This window comes from Acromyrmex echinatior, chromosome 8 (genome assembly GCF_024713525.1).
Source record: "Acromyrmex echinatior isolate Ae372 chromosome 8, ASM2471352v2, whole genome shotgun sequence".
Lineage (NCBI taxonomy): Eukaryota > Metazoa > Arthropoda > Insecta > Hymenoptera > Formicidae > Acromyrmex > Acromyrmex echinatior.
The window spans coordinates 6,183,894-6,205,689 of record NC_141859.1 but is presented as its reverse complement, the minus strand read 5'-3'; the positions used below and the strand labels follow the sequence as shown (position 1 = coordinate 6,205,689).

Here is a 21,796-nt window from a genome sequence, read left to right as displayed (position 1 = left end):
TTATAGTAATTACGTGTAGCTTTTGAATTGATCTATTTTCTATCTATTTAATTCGATGATTTTTAGCGATTTGGGACAGCACATTCGTGATCAATTGAGAATTGCGTTTTCAAAAGGTGAAGCTACAAACCAACCGAATCCTGAACAGTGTAATCGATATTATTCAAGCTTAAAAAAGATTTCATCAAATTATTATGGTCAACTTTATAAACGCTCTTTGTTAAGCACTGCAAGTGGATTGAATAGGGAGGACTGTAATTTGGCGTTGACTCCAGAAGTACGAAAGTATTTGGCAGAAGAGGATAACGGATTATTTAATAGACTTCGTTGGACATTAGAATATTACAAGAAATGATAAGGCTTAAGTTTGCAAATAAGTTTGGTAAGAATAAACATTTTATTGATAGAACAAACACATTAGTAAAAAGTAATTCACTATGTTTAATTAATGTGAAGCAATATAGTCTTAAATCCGATGTCTGCTCTAACAAAGATCTTCATGTGCCTGTTATGGCGCAAGAAGTATTGACGTATATAGCTCCATCGCCAGGCAAAACATACATAGATATGACATTTGGTGCTGGTGGACATGCTACAAAATTGTTAGAACATTCGCCCAATATAAAAATATTTGCATTAGATAGAGATCCTTTAGGATTCGAATGTGCAAAGCAATTATCACAGAGATATCCAGGACAAGTAATTCCTTTGTTAGGTAAATTTTCAGAGTTACCGCAACTACTTGAACCATACAACATTAAAGAAAATAGTATAGATGGTATTTTGTTCGATTTTGGTTGCTCGTCAATGCAATTTGATACAGCGAGTAGAGGTTTCTCTTTATCAAAAGATGGACCATTAGATATGAGAATGGACGGGTTTCGATGTCCAAAACAACTTACTGCCGCGAACGTATTGGAAAGAGCAACAGAGGAGGATTTGACTCGTATCATAAAAGTTTATGGACAAGAGAAACGTGCTAAAAAAATTGCACGTGCTATTATTGACTCTAGATACATGTTTAAAAAATTAGAGACGACAAAAGAATTGGCTCAACTAATTGAATCCACTTTAGATGGTCAAATTAGAAGAGATAGTCTTGGTAGATTTTCACACAGTGCCACGAAAACGTTTCAAGCACTTAGAATTTTTGTCAATAACGAATTAAATGAAATCAATTACGGTATACTTCTTGCACAAATATACTTGAAACTATCTGGTTGTTTAATAACAATTTCATTTCATTCGCTCGAAGATACTATAGTTAAAAGACATATTTCTGGAAATATAACAGATAATGTAGCTAATACCGTGGCATTAAAATATGCGCATTATGGTAAGACATTTGATAAGGACGAATTTGAAAGATTGACAAAAATACCATGGAAAATGATGCATAAACATGTTTTGATACCTACTGCTGAAGAAATTGAAACAAATCCGAGATCACGATCCGCGAAATTGCGTGCTATTATGAAAGTGAAATAAATATGTACAGTGTATTAAAACTTGTAATTCGCACTTTTTTAAATCAATATTACAAATTTGTTAAAATGGTATACTTGTAATGTGTATACAATATATTTATTTTAACAGGATGTTATTACTATACTGTACATAAATAATAAAGAATGTAAGTTTCTTGTACAAAAAAGTTTATTAACGATTATGTATTGCTATACTATAAACTTTCTGAGGAATTATTAATATCACATACTATGAAAATATTCGTTGAAAAATAAACATTTAATTTAGTTACAAAATAGATATTAAATTTAAAACAGGCCTTCTATTTCATCTGTTTCGGTATTCCAATCCATATCGTAAATACTTGGTCTAGTTGAAAGTCCTGGCATCATCAAAATCTGAAATACATAATGAAATAATAATGAAAATTATCTAATAGATATTTTTATTATTAATTGCATAATTGAAAAAATTATTCACCTCTCCCACCATAGGAACAACAAATCCGGCGCCGGTTGAAACGAATATATCTGTAATATCGAGGGTGAAACCGGTTGGCGCACCTTTTATAGCTGGATCTCCAGTTAACGAATTCGATGTTTTTGCCATACATATCGGGAATTTGTTATATCCTAACTTGTTATACTGTTCGATTTTTTTCTGCACCTATAATGAGTGGTAAAAGTTTATATATTGTAATAATATTATATTATAACAGTATATAAAATGTCAATTTTACTTAACATAGCATGTTAGAATTCTTATAACAGATATATATATATATATATATATATATGTATATATATATAATCAAAGGAAAATCATGCGATTATCGATACAAACACATCAAAATGAAATTATTTTATATTAGAACATAATTTTAGTTATTTTTAATAATATTGATAATGTTTTGTAGCAATAATTTATATATATATATATATATATATATATATATATATATATATATATATATATATATATATATATATATATATATATATGGGATAAAAATATTTATTCACCTTTTCTGCGAGAACGACTTGACCAGCACCATAAATCTCTTTAGCGATCTTATTAATTTTTTCCTCGATGCTATCCTCGAGATTGTATAATAATTTGAAATTACTATATTTTTCGGTAGCTGCTATTACTGCATCCGCAAGCGCTGTAGCACCAGCCCCACCTTCGGCCCAATGAGTGCATATTACTGCATCAGTTGCACCGCTTTCCAAGGCTGCTTGCTTAACGAGCTCTAGCTCCGCTTGAGTATCGGTACTGAAAGATTAATATAGATATACTCATCTATGATCGATTGTATTAATTCAAATGTTATAATTCATATTAGCTTTGTTTACAAAATTTTCATAAGTATGATGATGTCACATCATCACGAAATAAAATTCTTAAAACTGTTGTAAAACATTCTCTCCTTGAGGCTTTTAGTTCGCGTAATAATTCGATAACTGTTGGTAAAATAAGGATTACAAAAATGAAAACTTCAATGAAACAAAAAATATATATTCAAGATTAGTATTCTGACGACTGTGAATTTAGCTTTTATAATAGAAAATTATCACCATTACTTATTTGTAAGAAAAATCACCTGTGAGAGTTGATGGCAACAACTACGGGCACGCCATATTTCAAACCATTGCTGATGTGTTTTTGCAAATTTGGTAAGCCTTTTCTAACAAGTTCAACATTTTCTTCGATATATTCTTTTTTTAACGGTGCCCCGGTCGTTACCGATGGCCCACCACCGTGCATCTTCAATGCTCTGATAGTTGCCACAAGTACGATAGCATTCGGTACGTATCCGGAAGTACGACATTTGATGTCAAAGAACTTTTCCATGCCAATATCCGATCCAAATCCGGCTTCTGTTACTACAATGCCATTCGGTCCGACTAATTTTAGAGCAATAGCATCGCCGATAATGGATGAACAACCGTGGGCTATATTAGCGAATGGTCCAGCGTGTACTATTACTGGTGTACCTTCCAATGATTGCATAAGTGTCGGTTCTATAGCATCTTTTAGCAGAATTGCCATTGCTCCTGTCATACCCTGAGGATTAAGTAGATATTTAAACAAGCCGCAAATGTAAAGTTTATTTATGTCTAATTGTAATTGAATGTAATTATACTTTAAATCATTTAAATTATTAAAATACATATAATTTAATGAGATAGATAACAAAAAAATCGCTATTTCATATAAATAATAATATCAAATTAAGATAATTTTTCGTATATAATTTTAAATAATTATACTAACAAAATCTTCAGCAGTTAAAGGCTCGCCGCTTTTGCTAAATCCGATAACGATATTACCAAGTCTTCTCTTCAAATCTTCGGCAGTGGTTGATAATGCAAGAATTGCCATTATTTCAGATCCAACAGAAATACAGAATGAAGTTTCTCTTGTCTTGCCTTTCTCGGTTGGACTCTGACCAATGGTGATCTTTCGCAAAAATCGATCGTTAAAATCCACCACTGCATAATAGAAAAGATGTTATTACAAATACAATATCTTTTTCGTGGAATATATTCCTATAAGTTCTTAAATCGCACCTCGCGTCCATATGATGTTATTTGGATCGATGTCAAGTCTTGCAAATCGACGTTTTTCTTCTTCCGTTAATGAATTCGGATCAGTTTTTGTGATGCCAAGTTTTTCCAATCGTCTCAGCTGGATTTTTGAGAATTTCCTGATACCCTTAATAGTTGGTACCAGCCGATCATATAAGATTTTATCACCCTGAGTAGACTCGTGGAAGTATCGTGCATCAATTTGCGCCGCCAGAAGATTATTTGCGGCAGAAACAGCATGAATATCCCCAGTTAGGTGAAGATTAAATTCCTCCATAGGTATTACCTACAACAAAGTCGATGTCAATTGAGTCAATAAATAGTATGATTATGTCTTCATAAATATTATAGTTATCGTTATATAGTTATCGTTATTTGAAGAAATTTCTTTATCACATACCTGTGAATATCCTCCTCCAGCAGCTCCTCCTTTAACGCCGAATGTAGGTCCTTGGCTAGGTTGTCTAAGAGTAACGAAAGAATTTTTGCCTCTGTGCGCCGTCAGTGCTTGCACCAATCCGATGGAAGTCGTGCTTTTTCCTTCACCAAATGGCGTTGGCGTGATGCCCGCTACTACGACATATTTTCCATTTTTTTGATTCTTTAGTCGTTGCAATACACTGAGACCGATCTTAGCTTTTTTGCTGCCGTAAGGGTTAAACTCGTTCGATAGTAATCCAATTTCTTCAGCTAGTGCAACGATCGATTTTGGCTCTTGATTCCTGGAGATATCGATGTCGCTCGGTACGGGTTTTACAGGATTCAGTTTAAGAGTCCGCAATTTCCATTGACTGTTGAACAGTTTTTCCGCCGATCTTTGCGCGGATATCACGGTATTTTTCATTAACATAGCGACTGTCATTGGTCCAACACCGCCTGGTACTGGCGTAATGTACGAAGCTACTTTAGCAGCTTCCTGATATGCTACGTCACCTACCAAACGTTGTCCGCTCTTCTTTGTAGGATCTGAAATGCCATTAACGGTTTAGTGATATTTATTGGATTTGAAAATTCGATTAGATTTTCCATTCGATTATGTTTGATTATGTTTATGTTTCAAAATTTTTTTGCTAAATTATTTCAAATATAAAAAAGAGAAAGAGAGTTTATTTTAAAATAAAATTGTAATTAGTTGTAATATAATATACTTATAACTTGATAAATACTTATAACTTGATAAATTAATTTATGTATTGCCTCATTTTGAGAGATAAATGCTTTACGCGCTTATGTTATCACAAACTAACACGTTGTGCATGACGCACGTATTCGAATGTGACTGAACTTAAACTAAATAATCGACTATATTTCTATACTTTTTTTTTATGATCAGAGGAGATAGTAATGTCTTCTGTCGTAATGAGGGAGAAGAGAAGAAGAGGAAGAATAATAACGTCAATGTATTAGGTGTTGGAATTAATTCGTAGCGTTTTACAAGTGATGGGAAGTACTTTCATTAATGTATTTTTTAATGCTCATGTGAAATAAATAACATTCTTTCATTAAAAAACGCTACGAATTAATTCCAACACCTAATATAATGCAAATATGTTTATAGGTCGTACTTGCAAGTCTTACTCTTTAAAGAGGTGAAAATATTTAACTTACAATATTTAAATTAATAAATTATATAATATGTATGTAAAAATATTAATTATAAAGAATTTATTTAAAAAATTATAATAAACATTTTGTCTTTTTGTATCATTATCGCGATATGTTATATTTTTTAGTTTGAAAATAGTAAACTACAAACGTTATGATCTTTTTTTATGAAAAACAATCGATACATCGGTGTTCTGAAAAATTATTTAAGACATTTCATACAGAATTTTCCAAGATAAATTTTAATAATAGATTCGTTGATGTGAATTTGAATTCAATTAATTTATCTTTCAAATATATCGCATAAATAACAAAGTACCTGAAATGAGATTGATGCCACAATCGATGACAACGGCACTTGGCTTAATCCAATCACCCTTAACTAATTCGGGTTGTCCTATACCTACTACTAAAATATCAGCTTCACGCACCTAAAACAAATTTAAGAAAATACCGCAAGCCTTTATAGTAATATAGTTATTTATTTTATTTTATCTTACAAGTACTAAGAAAAAAAATAATAAATTTAAAATCATAAATTTAAATTACTTACGACATCAGAGAGATTCTTTGTTTTCGAATGGCAGACCGTTACAGTGGCATTGTGCCATTTTAATAGTTCAGCAACAGGAGTACCAACAATCTTACTTCTTCCTAAAACAACGGCTTTAGCACCAGCAATAGGCACGCCGCTTCTAAAAGTTGTTTTCTCAATTTAATGCATAATTGCATAATGAAAAAACTTATGTTGCATATTAAATTAGTTTGTTGAGATGGATAGCAAACCTTTTGATTAATTCGATACAGCCGTTTGGAGTGCATGGCAAAAATCCAGACATATCACCGATCGCAACTCGGCCTTCATTAATAGTATTTAATCTGCAATATTGAACAATTATATATCTGGATGAATAAAATTTTATATATATATATATAATTTTATTCATCCAGATATATATATATACACTACGATTCGTGAAGGAATATCATTGATAGAAAAAAAATTTTTGTGAACATTATTATTACAGTATATATAATATTGTTTCTCACTTTAATTATAAATCTTTAAAACAGAACTTTGTTTAAATTAACTCCTATGCATTATTATCAAAGTGATAAGTCAAAGAGTACATATTTCTGTTTTCTCTCTTATTTATCATGTGTTACAAAACTCCTTTGATATCGCGCTTTCGTAATAACGAAAGTATATACTCAAGCAGAACAACAAGTTACGATAACGTTAAAATGACATTAAAATGAATCGGAAATGATTGAAAAATGATTTTAGTGATCATTTTGGAGTCATTTCAACATCATTTTGATATCATAATGATTTGTTGTCCTGCTTGGATATGAACAAGATATTGCTAACGATGATAAATTAATAATTGTCTATAATTAAAAAAAAGTCACATTATATTAAAATTGAGATTTTTTAAGTATTATTTTTCAGTATTAATTAAAATTAATTATTTTTGCGAAATACGGGATTAATTTTATTAAAAAGTCATAAGTTTTATGCGCGCGCACACACACACACACACACACACACACACACACACACACACACACACACACACACACACACACACACACACACACACACACACACACACACACACACACACACACACACACACAAAACTTGTAAGATATATATATATATATATATATATATATACAGGGTTGGCCATATTCGACGGAAAGATCTGGCAACCCTAACTTTTGACAGAGATTGAACAGCAAAAAATGTGTTTTTTCCCATGATTGAAAAAAAAAAACATCTTTCCGTCGAATATGGCCAACCCTGTATATATATATATAGAAACTCAAAGTAGTAACTAAATCAGATATTGAGAGATAAAATATTAACTTTCATATATTATTATGAATTATAATATAATAATTATGAATTTGTAATGTCATACTTTTGTAAACTAAGATACAAAAGTATGATTCTCTCAAATAGTTATACATTTGTGTGCGAATTTTTGAGTAATTTTTTTTTATTTTCACTATTAAAATAAGATAGATGAAATATATACTTTTCTAAATGGAAAAGAGTATATATTTCAGAGGCTTTCTAAAGATAAAAAGATAAATACTATTTTAAATAATAGTTATATATTTACCCATCAACATCTTTATTTGGGAATACTAAATCGGTGATTAGATGAGAATTGATTTTATTGATGCTGTCAAGTGGCATTTGCACAATAATTCCATGAATATTTGGATCATTATTCAGTTTAGTAACTTTGTTGATGAGTTCTATTTCCGTTGTGGTGTTAGGAAGCTGACAACGACGAACATTGATACCTATTTCGCGGGCCGCATTGATTTTCATCTTTATGTAGACGTTCGAATCTTCTCTCGCGCCTACCTGGACGATAGCCAGGCCCGGTGCAAAATCAGGTAATTGCTCTTTTAAGACGCTCACATCTTTGATTAGGCCTTCTCGAATTTCTCTATAAAGTTTCATTACACGTATTTGTTATTATAAGATAAATATAAATTCATGTATATTGCCTATTTTTATAAAATATTAGAAAGATATTCTTAAAAAAATTTAGATCACATATTTTTATGAAGCTTATTAATATAAAGGTTTTCATGAATTTTTAAATTATTTATCTAGTGGGGAGAATTTATTTTAAATTAGCTCTATCTTACGATTGGATTGTCTGCAATTATTTATTGCAAGGAAGAAATATAATTGCATATAATTAAAATCTTAGTCTAAAGACACATTTGAATTTCGCGGGCAATTTGTAGATACTTTAATTGTAGATACTTTAAGTAGATATTTTATATATTTTAAACAGAGATAACAAAGAATTGTGTGTGTAAAATGTTAATATTTATATTGGGTTTATTGCTCTACTATTTTTGTTTTTTTATTTTATTATTAAAAATATGTGTTCGCATATCAAAAATGCCATAACCTTATAAAGATACATGATATATTGTATATATATTGCTATTCGTTTTAAAACATTCTGTACACATTATTCAATATATTATTTTTATATATGTTACATTCTGATTAGTAAAATTTGTAAATCTTTAATATTTTATTCTTATCAATATTAGTTTTGTTCACGACATATTTTATTAAATTGCTGCATCATTAGGTCTGTTCGACTTGCTTACACTTTTTACACTTAGTATCTTTGCGTTCTCTCTTTTCAGTATCAAATATATATCTATCTCATTTTAAGTGTAAAAAGTGTAAAAAAATATAAACAAGTTGAACAGACCAATTACTTCAAACATTGTCATTGAATGATAAATCGTAAACAAATGAATAATCTCTTTCTTTTGTAATACGCTTATACTTGCATGAATAAACGTCACTTACTTGGCCAATTCAACTCCAGATAATATAATGCCTCGCACATCCGTGGACATGATTCTGTTTTTTAGAAATCTGAAAAATTTTTTAATATTTATAGTTTCATAATTGGATTTAATTGGAAATAAATTTATTAAACGTAGAGATTCAATTAGATCAATTAGCACTACTTCTTTACAGACACAAATCGGTGAGTTTGCCTACTGATATAAACCTGTTTATTGACTGACTGGTGCAGATCAAATGGATCTCATCAGGCCCGACCGGTTCACAAGTAGTAGCGGACTTATACAAGGTGTCTTAAAAGTATATATCGCTCTAAAATTCGTTTATTCGAATGAATTATTAAATTTTTCAGAAAAATAATTTTCGTTTAAAATTCGATTTAACTGCAATTTCATTGTGGTATTTTCACAATAAAATATTTAATTGAAAATACAAAAAATGTTTATTTAAAATATTTAATTATACTGTTTATTCAAAATATTTAATTAAATTGTTAAAATGTTAAAATGTTTAATTAAACATTTTTTGGAGAAAATTATTATATAAATTAATTGTGAATTATATTAGTTATTAATTATATATTTACTAAATTCAAATTTAAATATACTTCAAATAATTTTTTGTTATGAAAGAGAAATGCAAATTGTTTGGAGTTTATCTATATAGTTTTTTCTGAAACACTTTATATATGCAGTTATCAGATGTATGTTATGTTACGTCATTCGTACTGTAATTCTTATATGCGCAGAACGTATGAGGTACAGAACGAATAAAATTACTTCGTAAGAGATTGGAATTCAAGTTCTTACGATATTCTTTGATAATTCTTGGTGATACACTTTTAGTTCAATGGTTCTCATATCTTTTATCTTTTGTTTATTTTATATGTTGAAAATGTTTTATTAAAATTCTTTAATCTTTAATTATAATATAAGATGTTCGTAAATTTAAAAACCAATGATTTTATTGTTTTTTATTATTACAGTCTTTTTATTTTATATAAAATATTTTAATAGAATGTTTTATATATATATATATAAATTATAGTTAGAAGTAACTCGCTCTAACATAAAAAAGTTATTATGAATTAGATTGATGAGGTATAATATCGATTAAATGAGTATTAATCTTACTTGAGAGTTCCCAATATCCGTATCATGAGATGATTTGGTACAACGACTCGAAAATAACTGTTTAGTTTTATTTAATTTTTATCGATGGATGCAACTTCAGTGAAGTGCAAAGGGCAATATTAGGAAATATCAAATGTGTTACGCGTATTACGATATTTAACGCGATAAACTCTGACTCATTGTTGAAATCAGCCTTATATTTAACAGACAACAATTATGCTATTTCCATAATTTTTATTTAATCTTTATACCTCAATCTGCGATACTTTTTATTTAAATATTTATATAGATAAAATGGATCATTTATTATTACATGCAAATTTGTACAATTATGCTATATTACCGTTTGATCAATCACGCACAGTATGTGAGATGCATATTTAAATGCATCGTTACGCTACGAACGATATTTCATCGTAATCAAAATCCATTCGTTACAAATATAACAACATTGAACGCACTTCTATTATTATCAATGATATTTTCTAAACTATCTCAGAAAACTATTATTATCAATATGTTATTTAAACTATTTTGGTATCACCAAAGGAAAAAATGTTTACCAGTAAACTGAAACAGGAATAATAAAAGTAAATAAGTTTTTTATTAGGTGTTGGGATTAATTCGTAGCGTTTTTAATGAAAGAATGTTATTTATTTCACATGAGCATTAAAAAATACATTAATGAAAGTACTTCCCATCACTTGTAAAACGCTACGAATTAATTCCAACACCTAATACAATATGTTAATATTGCATAATTAGAAGTAGGTAAATATACAAAATTATTTGCAACAATTTAAAATGTTAAAAAAATATTAAGTATTGATTATAATTATTTTCCTGGAACTGAAGAAGAATGTTATTAAGATCACAATCATTTGTACAAAAAATGATTTTAATGCATCTAAAGCCGAAAAAGTTTATATCTATAATCAAATGAATTCCGATTCGATTCAGCAATATAATATAAAGAGAGTTTACTTAGAATTTAGCTGATTTCTCAACAGTTAGTTTACCTCGGGCATTATCGTCTTCATCCCTTCGCATGTCGATGATTGGCGGATCTGCAATATCGTTAGGCCGCGGTTTTGATTGGTCACCGTGTAATGTGTAGGTATGTGTGTGTGTCTCGCCGCTGAAAAACAGAACAATCATTGAAGATTAGTAAGATTAACCAAGATCCTCTTTCCTTTTGGTTTGCTTATTCACTAAAAGATCGTAAGTCCGTCCGAGAAAGTACCATGATTTATTTAAGCTTACATGTTTCGACGTAAACTTATCTTAAGATTTGCGAGACATTTTTAATGCTAATTCTTTCTCTCTTTCCTTTTTATATTTATATATATTGTTAATCATAACGATAATGTTGATATTACAGTAAATTCGTATTTTTTAAAATCGTGTGTACATATATATATATATATATATATATATATATATATATATATATATATTGTATATAACAAGATTATTGATTGTAACTTTGAATTCTATCTTACATTCTTCTTCTTCTTCTTCTTCTGCTTCTTCTTCTTCTATGGCGCAACATCCCAAGGCAAAACAGGGCCTATCTCTATGTACATGAAAGTTGCGCGAGCTATTGTATTGAGAGATAACCCTTTCCCATACAACTCATCCCTAGAGACGAGATAGTGGATTCACTAATGAAAGAATTATATTCTTGACAAATATAAATGTAATAATGATGTATAATATGCAACAGTCTCTGTATAATTTTGTATTATATATTTGAAATGATAAAATTTATTATATGCAATATCTTCTGAAATTTATTAGGTAATAAATACAATTATTTATGCAGAAATCTATTATCTTGAATATTTAATATAATTGATCTTTATTATTTTTTTGAATGTTACATAGTTTCTGCATAGAAATTCGAGAATTTATTGTTTTTTATCTTAAATTTGATACGTTGTACTTAAATTGTAACCAAATGATTAGATTATTTAAATTATTAAATGTAATTTTAAAAGTAGTTGTGAGCTTGCAGGTTTAGCTTCAATATTGCATAATTTAGTCAAGAAAAATCATTAGAAAATTTAAAAAAAAAGTATTTTCAGGAGGTAAATCTTTGTACTGTTTTTTCAAAAATATTGAATTTTTTGAAAAATTTTTTATCAAACTGCGCACTATTAAATGTAATTTTAAAAAATACAACAACATGATATTTATTAAGATACAGAACTGTAAAAACAAATTTTTGTTGAAAAGCGGTCGAAAGCATGCTAAAGTATAAGTTTCAAGCTTTAAAATGCTTTTTTATTTTTTGGTCTGTGATGATTTTTAACTGAGTTATAATGACCTGAATATTATGCAATTTTAAGTTCCATGTCCAGAAACTTTCGCAGTGTATATATAGAAGATACAAAACAAATTTACATGTGCTCTATATAATACTTAATTATTTTTAATTTATTTATATGTTAATTTATTTATATGTTAATTTTTAATTTATTTATATGTTAATAAGTATTATGTATATGTTATCTAATAGGTATGATATATCATCTATCTCGTATAGCTCTGAGACGTGTCCGAATTGTTTTAAGTTCCAATATCTTCTGGATGACTTTCGGCAGCTTCGCGCCTTGCGGGCCTCCTGTTTGTAATTGAAGCTTAATTAATTTCACAGCTAGATCACATGGAAATTGATGGTCTACGCGAAATTGTCAGATCGATGCCGGCAATCGGCATCCATAATTGCTCGACGCTAGTTTTGCGTAGAATTCCATAATTCCATCTAGCCGTCCCGCCTTCGAGGAAATCCCGAGGGTGCTTATTGTCTTTGCTGGTTGGATGAAAGTTCCCCCCCCCCCCTCTCTCTCTCTCTCTCTCTCTCACTCATTTACTCATCATTACATTTCTTTCATCTTTATTCTTCCTTACCCTTCTCAACAATTCAATCTCGATCTACGAATTTTGCTAACAGCAATGTGACACAGAATAGATATCACGCCACAAAACATGTCATGCGAATTTAACTATTCTTCTTAACTACCTTTGAAACTACTTCGTCGACTTAATATCATTTCCGTTATATTTCCGGATGAATCTGAAAGTAGTTGCTTATACAGATTAGATGGTCCATCTGCTGGTATGCTGACCGGTTTGAAAAGAGAACTAGAATGAAAACCGGAATCTCAATAAAAATCTTTTATATCCTTGTAGAAGATATAATATAATAAAACAAGTTTTTTTCTGCTGTGTTTCTAACTTCTTTGATCGTTATAAAATCTGAATATTTTTGAACGACTTACTTGGAATTGCTTATTAGTAATTATTATGAGTTAAAATATATAAAGAAAGTTTTTATTTGAAAAATATTTTAAAAGAAATTCTAGAATAGCTATTATTTTATTATATTGAAACTGTATATAAGTATAATAGATTAAATTAAAAGTTCTAAGATAAATTCTAAAATTTAAGAATTAAAGATTTACTGCGGTGTAATGACATATATAAAAGAAATGAGCTATTGTTTTCTATTTTAATATATATGTCTATATTTTAATATATTATAAAATCTATTATTTTAATATATTATAGATTTTCAAAATGTTTTAATTATACGTTACATCATGTACGCCACGCTAATATTATATCGCAAAATTTATTGTTAAATAATTTTGTTTATTTTCTCTTCGTTGCTTTTATTATGATAATTGAAGCCTCTTGATTATCGAGATCAGCAGAATTAATACACTTACATCGCGAAATCTTTGGCCGTGGCTATATCGAGCGACGCAGCTTGCTACGAAAAGGGATGAGTTTGTAGCTTCGTCGCGGCGTAGGTACCTACAGATTCCAACTTCTGCGGATAGTTGGGCTTAAGGGTTTCAGGGAGAAACTAGCCTTGGGGTGACTGGAGGCTATGGATGATCGGGGCTGAAGCAAACCGTCGGGATAGGTGGTGCGAGGGTGAGAAGGATGGGCAAGGGGGCCCAAGGTGTAGGGTGAAAGGTCGCTGCAGATCTCGGAGAGCGTAGCAACTCGGACCGCAAATTCCTTTACGGTGTTCAGCGTGCGGCGCATTCGCAGTTAGAAGCAAGGAATCGGCTCGTTTTCGCTAATAGGGCGCGTCCAACTTCGCGCCGAGCAACTCGGTGAGCAACTCGCGCCGATGAGCTTCGGTGATACTTCGAAGGGCGCGTTGTCCCAATTCTCCGCTACGTTTCTGAGATTTCGATTTCAGGATTTCTATGTTTACCGCGCCGCCGGACACACAAAGCTCCGTAGAGACCGTTTCCGAGCGCTTACATGTTAGTGGTTCATTTTGATTGCGAGTTTTGTTTATTCATACGTTTATACTATCAATTATGTAGATATTATTCTTTCACTTTGGCGTTAAGTTTCTATTGCAAAGAAATCTTATTTTGTAAAGTTAAGTTGGAGAATTATTTAATTTTTAGAATTATTTAATGAATGGTCTCATTTATATATATATATATAGATTCTTGTTAATTTAAGTTTATTAAATTTAGCTTTATTAAAAATCATAAAGTAAACGTATATTAATATTATTAGTTATTCGATTACAAAACATAAATTTAGGATATTGCTAATGATATTAATAATGATAATAGCTTTCATTTATTAATAGCATACCCAGCAAACAAGCTGACATTAATTTGACATTAAAACAACAATAAATAACTTGTTTACAGAATACTTATTGTTTAATTTAATTTAATAATGTAATGATTTTTATTTAAAAAATTAATGTTATTATGCATAATTATTGTTAGATAAATCTATATTGAAAGGATGATAATATCTCGATGTTTATTCGACACGCTTGTCAAATTTTGTTACAATCTCTTCGTAATTTGATCACTGTACAGGTGAGACTCGTGATGTATTTTCCATCAATGATCCTCAGTAGGGTGCTATTGGAAATTACTAACCAGTTGCCACTCCCTCGTATCTAGACGATATCTCGAAAAGAGAAAGAGAGAGAGAGAGAGAGAGAGAGATAGAGACAGAATATTACCGGATTGGATGCGACCGGCAATAAATAGATGATTGAACGCAGGTCCCGGCGTCAGACGACGGAAGGGATATGAAATTAATACAAGTCCTGCAGGCCTACCCTTGGAAGGCGTTTATACCTTCTCGCGAAGGTATTTCTGGCATCCTTAAGCTCCTCGAGCGGAAGAACCCTTCGATGCGAATATCAAGGAAATTAGAGACGTTAGGCAGGCTTGAATTATTGACGCTTCGTCGAACAGTCATACGGCACCGTCACTAAGTATTTCGTGATTCATCCTGGTGACTATTATATCTGCCACTTCAGTACGATTTTATAGGATATGAAGATTTGCATACGTTGCGTGATAAACGCGGTTTTTACGCCTCGTGAAATTATTTGTCGGACAAAGACAGTCGCCGAAAAATTGGATCACCAACGATAAAATTGTCGCGGTAACGATGAATTATCACTCGCGAAAATTGCACTAAAGCGAATTAACCGAAGCGCCGCGAAATATTGCGCTCTCGTAATTCTACGACCGTTCTTATTTTTCCCGGCGTGATAAAATCTATGGCAAAAGTTCGAAGGTTCTACGAGATTGAAAATGCGTCGGGCATACGTAGCTTAAACTAGTGGAAGTTTATATGGGATAACTTTGCAGCAGACTCACGAAATAGGATTGACATTATCGCTCTGAGTTTAGCTACTCATGCTGATTGGATGCGGAAAATCGATAGCTGCGTAATAGGTTTACTCCGAAATTGAAAGTGCATTTTCATATATATCTTAACATTTTTATACATGCATATTATATTTTTCATGCAAAAAAGTCGGTTCTGTTCACCGTTCGCAAGTATTATGCTACGTTAGTATGAGTATTGTAGGATACATTGTTTTCAAATATCGCCCAATATTTTTGTTCAGATCGAATACAATTTAGAGAAAAAGAACGCTGATCTCGCATTCAATATATAGTTGAGTAGCAACGCGATTAAGTTGCATTGAAAAGAATACAGTCGTATTATATACATTTATATAACATTCTTGCAACAGAATAAAACAAATATCTCATATTATATTACAAAAATTTTATAATTATTCTGTGGAAGAATTACTTACTCGATTTTTAAAAACTTTGATCTTCGAATATTTCATTTTTACGTATGAAATATTTATTCAGATAAAATTATTGCCGCCGTACATAGGAAATATTGAAGAAACTTTGAATATTAAAGAAACTTGTGTCTTCCTTAGTAACATGAGCACCGATTGATCGTTACGATGGTCGAGAGTGGTTCGGTCAATAGTTGAGAATTTCGAGGGTACCCTAACTGTGTTCAGAGCAGGGGCAAGAAAGATAACTTTGTAGAGAGGGTAAGACGTGGCTTGCTGGGGGTTGATTGGGCGACCCCTTACCACTCTTGCTAGCTCGGCAACGTCACCCTTCATCCAGCATCCTGTTTTCTCTTCTCTATGATGAAAGCGATTTCATCCCTCCTATGCGCTTTTTAGAAAAATGGCCGACTAAATACAATTTGAAGGGGTCCGAACAGTTCGATCTAACGGTCGAACGATGTACAAAGCAAATATAAAGTTTTAGACAAGTATTACAGAAAATTTTCAATGCTTTTTGGAGAATATAATATTTGTAATATGAAAGAGAGATATGACGTCTTTATGTATTAATTATTTATCTTTATGTGTTAATATATTTTTATGTATTAATAATTTCATAATATTGAATAAAAGATTCTCAATATTATTAATATTAAGAACTATATGATTGTTACAATAATAATATTATAATATATTAATATTTTAAGCGTAAAAGAAAACTGAAGAATAAAAAATTTATATTTTATGTATAGAAAAGATAAATAATTAGGTTTAATGGTTTTTCCATACAATTTTATGATATGACTCAATTTTTATTAAATTACATAACATAAAAAAGCAGTTATTGATAATGATTCCAATAATCTTCTTGAACAGGGTGCGTAATGAACAAAAATTGTAGGATCAGAATTAAATCGAATTGTTGTGATTTGAACAAAGAGGATAAGGAAGCAAAAAAAAGGGTAGTTATCGTCAAGAGACGAGATTGATTTTCATCTGATCAGAACACGATGAATAACATAGATTCAGAAGAATTGAAAAACATGTTGTTTAAGAGAAATAGCTTTTGATTTAAATTGGAACGATAGTTACCTATAAAATTATCCTGTGATTCTGAATTGCGACTTGATTGCTTCATTAGTTCTGATTATGATGTAAGTGAAGAATGATAGAAAATTTTATAAAAGCTACGTATAATATTCTATGTATAATATTATATGATAAATATATAAAAAAATATAAATATGATAAAACAAAATTATAATGTTAGATATACTTAAAAAAAAATGATAGATTTATAATAAGAATTATATTAATTAAAAATGAAAGATATTGATAAAATGAATTTATTTAAATATAAACATTAATAGTGTACACACAAAAGTTACAAATTGCTTATAAAATTTTTGTTCTACAAAAAATAAAATTACTTGACGGTTTTTCTTATAAGACTAAACATAACATATACACATACAATAATCATTCTCGTTAAACTTGTGTATAGTAATATCTGATTACAATACAGTCACATAAAAGAAATTTTTATCTTGAAAAAAGGTTTATACTTAAATATTATTGAAATGATATTATCTAATAATATCCAATAGAAGTGTATCGAATTCTAACGCATATTGATTCGAAGCCATTCTGTACTTGTACCGATTGTGAGAAGTTCATGTCAAAGATAAAGTTTCGTTCACAAACTTTAAGGAATACTGAGGTGCAGTCGTGCCAAAGCATCGACATTTCTCTTAATAGAACAATAGTAGACGCCGGATTCCCTTCTTAGATAGCATCTATATCGTCGGAGGTGGCCAATGCCAGGAAGGGTAACTACAACCCATTTCTGACCTCCATGAAAGTCCACGCTTAGATCGTCTCGGGGTGTCTACCATCTTAATACCAGCCATATTGAATTATGGTTATTACGAGGACCCGTCCTTATGATACTTCATACCCTTTGAAGTCACGGGAGTTTCAATTCCGGCAAGCCCAATCGCTTTTTTGTTTGCGGTCGAGGGAACGTTTGATGAAGAGAATTTGCATGTTCTTAGACTTTCGTATGTTTGACAGATTATAACTTTACAAAGGTATTATCTCTTCTTTGTGTATCCAAATCAGATAAAAGAAGAAAAAAACAATAGAATCAGAGATATTGAATGCGACTAAAAATATTGATGGTTTAATTTAATTTTATTTTAACGATAAGGAAAAAGAGTATAAATTGGAGTTATAACTGAAACTGATAAGCTTCTTATATTATATTGAATCTCTTTTAACGTTAAACCCATTTTATTTGAATCTCTCTCGAAGCTACGAGCTTTATTTCATCTAAACGCAAATATCCACGAGATTGAAATAATTCATACCTGACATCACTCATCATCTTGGGTACTCAGTCAACGCGTGCTTACTTAAGTAAGAACTTACTGACTCGAGACGCGCGTCGCTTGGGAGATTCCGTTCAATCACGATCTTCCGGTATTCCCAAAGGTGCGATTACTTGGCTAGAGGTACATCGATGCAGATGTATCGCGATGCATCCCTCCGGCCTCTTCCTCTCTCCCGGCTCCGATATTCCGCGAGCTTCTTGCCACCCTCACCCCCTTACCACCCGTCGTCCACGCACCCCCGAATAACCTTAGTTACTTTGCTCGACTGTTAGGTACCCGAAGCCAGCGCGCTGCTGAAGTACGAAACTCCCGGCTCCTAGGAGAGTCCTAGGTAATCACCGAACTTCGCTGCTCCCTCGGGAATGGGCAGCGGGGCCTCACCCCACGACTCCGATCCCGGCACCAGGAGCCGATATAACTTTGTTCCTGGGGGTGCAGTACCGCTTCACGAGCCAAGGCGACTCCATAGCCATGGCTTGCTGTGGATTTCCATTGCCTTGCACTCACATTATCATTGCTATGCGTATTCTATGTCCTGAACAAGGCGTTTCACTTGAAAAATATTTTGATTACATGACTACATTTTATTTTTGCAAAATAATACAAATTAATTTTCTCTCTCTCTCTCTCTCTCTCTCTCTCTCTCTCTCTCTCTCTTTTTTCTTTGTCTTGCTTTCTTTCACTATTATAAGTTTTTCAATCAATGTAAATTTTAATATAGAATATCGTATTATACATTTTGCTTGTTATATGAGAATATTATTCGATAGTATTTGATATTAAGAGTATATTTCGATAGTATTTGATATTAAATTGCTTTTAGAGATTAGCTTTTAGTATTATGTCAAAATGAATTAGAAGCTACTAAAATGAGAAATAAATATACTCATTCTATTATTTTATAAATCATTACAGCATTGAATACTAGAAATCCTACATTAAGTTATATAGTTTTTTTCTATTAATAGTCTTTGATAGTAATTTCTTTGTTGTTTTTTTAAATTTGATATTAAAGTTTATCTATTTCACATTAAGAGTAATAATTAAAAGGTAGATATAATTTTTTTAAACAAAACTTCATATACTGATATTGGACCATTATATCTGTAAATCTATTTTATCTTCTACTTCCTATTTTATTTATTTTTATTTTTGAATTCTAAAGCAGTCTCTATAGTAAGCAAAAAACATTTTAGAACATTTCAGTAATAGCACCGTTATAATGATCATATTTATAGGCTACTGTGTTATAATTATAGGCTATCAATTTCCTGAATAAACGAAGCAGTTAATATTTAATTAATAACAACATATATTTTTTAATCTTAATCGATATTTATTTAAAAATTTTTTTAACTTGTATTCGCGAATCTAATGTACTTTAAATTAATGTATTTTTGTTTAAAGTTAACATGATTAAATGATTTCTTTTATTTTGAAGATCAAAATCCGAGAAATAACATTATGAAACTTAAAATTATGTAAGATTGTGAAAAAAATTTGTTATAAATAGTTTTTCACAATGTAGAAGAAAATATTCGGGATTTTCGTTGAATCTGCGAATAAGAATATCGAGAATTAAACTTAATGAGAAAATTCAAAACTGAGTCTTTATTTTAATATAAAATTCATTGAGAAATTTGATTACAAGACAGATATTTAATAATTTATCAAATAATTTTTAAAATAATAATAGAGAAAGAGAGAGAGAGAGAAAGAGAGAGTTTAGAGTTTGAGTTTACAAAGACAATCGATTGAAGCGTTCTTAACAGAAAATAATGACCCGTGCTTGTTACGACCGGTCTATGAATCTCGAGAATTTCACTCTTATCGCGGGTATTCTCGGCGAAGCGGGTCGATGGACAATAAGGCCGTTGGATGGATCTACGTATCTCAACAATGGCGGCTTATTATCTCGAACAAAAGCAGAGTTATGCTTCCCCCTCGTCGGAGGTGGATGCTGGTCACCCCCGGGAAAGACGACGTAAGCCTACTAATGGTTTCCTTCAGCGGCAGCTGTCGCCTTAAGATTGACCGACTTCAACTGAATTAATCTTGATGTCCGTGCCACGTTTTCAGTAAATTACGGCCGCCAAGAAAACATGCTCCTCACGTTGCATCCTTAATAAAACTTGCAAACTTGACGCAGGACTGATAAGACTAAAATAACAGCTTGTTCTGATTGAAACTGATTTTATTTATTGTGTAAAATTACTTTATTAATAATTACATATTTTTCACACTTGATGTTCAGTCTTTAACGACAGTTTTGAAAGGTTTTTTTATTTGAGACAACACTAAAATGACCTTCGATACTGTTACGATGGAAAATAAAAATCTAATTTGATAGAAATTATTGGAAGAAAACGCATTTGTTGATTAAACAAAACAAATCATGTAACTTGTCCAGCAATTTTCTCAGAGATGGCGTATGGAGCCATTTTGCGAATTACTCCAGCATGCAGAGGGAGGGTTAATTATTGATCGTAGATGCTATGGCGCTTTGCTACAGCCATCTACGTAATTTGGGGGTAAGTTTCTGGTTTCTGTTCTTCAAACTGATCGAAGAATTGGTCGGTAACTTACATAATTAATAGCCTTATAATTAAAATGTAATTAAAATATAATTTACAGAATTTTATTCCTTTTCGATTATTCATAGACAAGCATTTTTCAAAATATTTCCTCGTTTCAGCAAAAACACACAATAATTTTACACACTTATTTGTTATAAAACGCCTCAAAATGCACGGATTAGACAGTCGAGAAAAATTCAAATTTAAACTCTAAAGAATTCGTTTTTAAAAATATTATTTGCTTTTCCTGCAGCACTTTATATATATATCCGGTGCACCGGTGCAATGCCTCAAATTTTTATATTGTTAAAATTTTCACTCGCCACTGTGCGAATCGAATCTCGTCTTACTTCCGTCGCGATGCTTACTGATCTAACTGGGATTTGCTGCAAAGACCGATGAGAGATGAATCCCTCGCGAAGATGCGACTTTCCGAAACCAGTTCTTGTCCATTACTAGAATTAAGAGCTGGTCAAACGCGTTCACTTCCGTAACGGACTGGTCCGCGATTCGAGGTGTATGCAGCATCGTGATGGACCAGAGTGGCGACCGGTTTGC

The 21,796-nt window shown here is 31.1% G+C and overlaps 3 protein-coding genes across 6 annotated transcripts in view; 2 read left to right on the top strand and 1 right to left on the bottom strand.

Moving 5' to 3' along the window:
• LOC147908701 (ubiquinol-cytochrome c reductase complex assembly factor 2-like) overlaps positions 1-21,796 on the top strand; it is a 61,915-nt gene that overhangs the window by 253 nt on the left and 39,866 nt on the right. Inside the window, exons 2-3 of one of the 2 annotated variants that reach the window (XM_087408332.1) lie at positions 67-382; positions 2,609-2,887. In XM_087408332.1, coding sequence (XP_087264458.1) covers positions 67-355 — 289 coding nt within the window. In that variant the 3' untranslated portion in view covers positions 356-382; positions 2,609-2,887. Of the gene's footprint in view, positions 1-66; positions 383-2,608; positions 2,888-21,796 lie in introns of those variants that run through there. The other variant, XM_087408333.1, reaches the window with a different exon arrangement.
• On the top strand, positions 352-1,654 carry LOC105144493 (putative methyltransferase-like protein 15 homolog). Its single transcript, XM_011053425.2, has one exon. The coding sequence runs from the start codon at positions 352-354 to the stop codon at positions 1,486-1,488; it is 1,137 nt and encodes a 378-aa protein (XP_011051727.2). The 3' UTR covers positions 1,489-1,654.
• Positions 1,639-10,198, bottom strand: pug (pug C-1-tetrahydrofolate synthase, cytoplasmic). 3 transcript variants are annotated; one of them, XM_011053422.2, is made up of 13 exons: positions 10,158-10,198; positions 9,025-9,093; positions 7,796-8,131; positions 6,450-6,542; positions 6,217-6,358; positions 5,983-6,094; positions 4,459-5,024; positions 4,041-4,344; positions 3,745-3,962; positions 3,071-3,534; positions 2,490-2,742; positions 1,948-2,133; positions 1,639-1,865 (listed from the first exon to the last, which is right to left on the bottom strand). In XM_011053422.2, the coding sequence occupies exons 1-13, from the start codon at positions 10,181-10,183 to the stop codon at positions 1,776-1,778; spliced, it is 2,859 nt and encodes a 952-aa protein (XP_011051724.2). In that variant the 5' UTR covers positions 10,184-10,198; the 3' UTR covers positions 1,639-1,775. The 3 variants fall into 3 exon arrangements, with proteins under 3 accessions (XP_011051724.2, XP_011051725.2, XP_087264456.1); XM_011053423.2 differs by lacking the exon at positions 10,158-10,198 and adding an exon at positions 9,233-9,325; XM_087408330.1 differs by lacking the exon at positions 10,158-10,198 and adding an exon at positions 9,189-9,254.

Bases quoted from the DNA above. Each gene is read 5' to 3' on its own strand.
- LOC105144493 (XM_011053425.2), top strand. From the start codon at position 352: ATGATAAGGCTTAAGTTTGCAAATAAGTTTGGTAAGAATAAACATTTT.
- pug (XM_011053422.2), bottom strand. From the start codon at position 10,183: ATGATACGGATATTGGGAACTCTCAA. The intron at 6,359-6,449 runs GTTTGCTATCCA...AACAACTTTTAG, and splicing joins TGTATCGAATTAATCAAAAG to AAGCGGCGTGCCTATTGCTG. The intron at 1,866-1,947 runs GTGAATAATTTT...TATGTATTTCAG, and splicing joins TTGTTCCTATGGTGGGAGAG to ATTTTGATGATGCCAGGACT.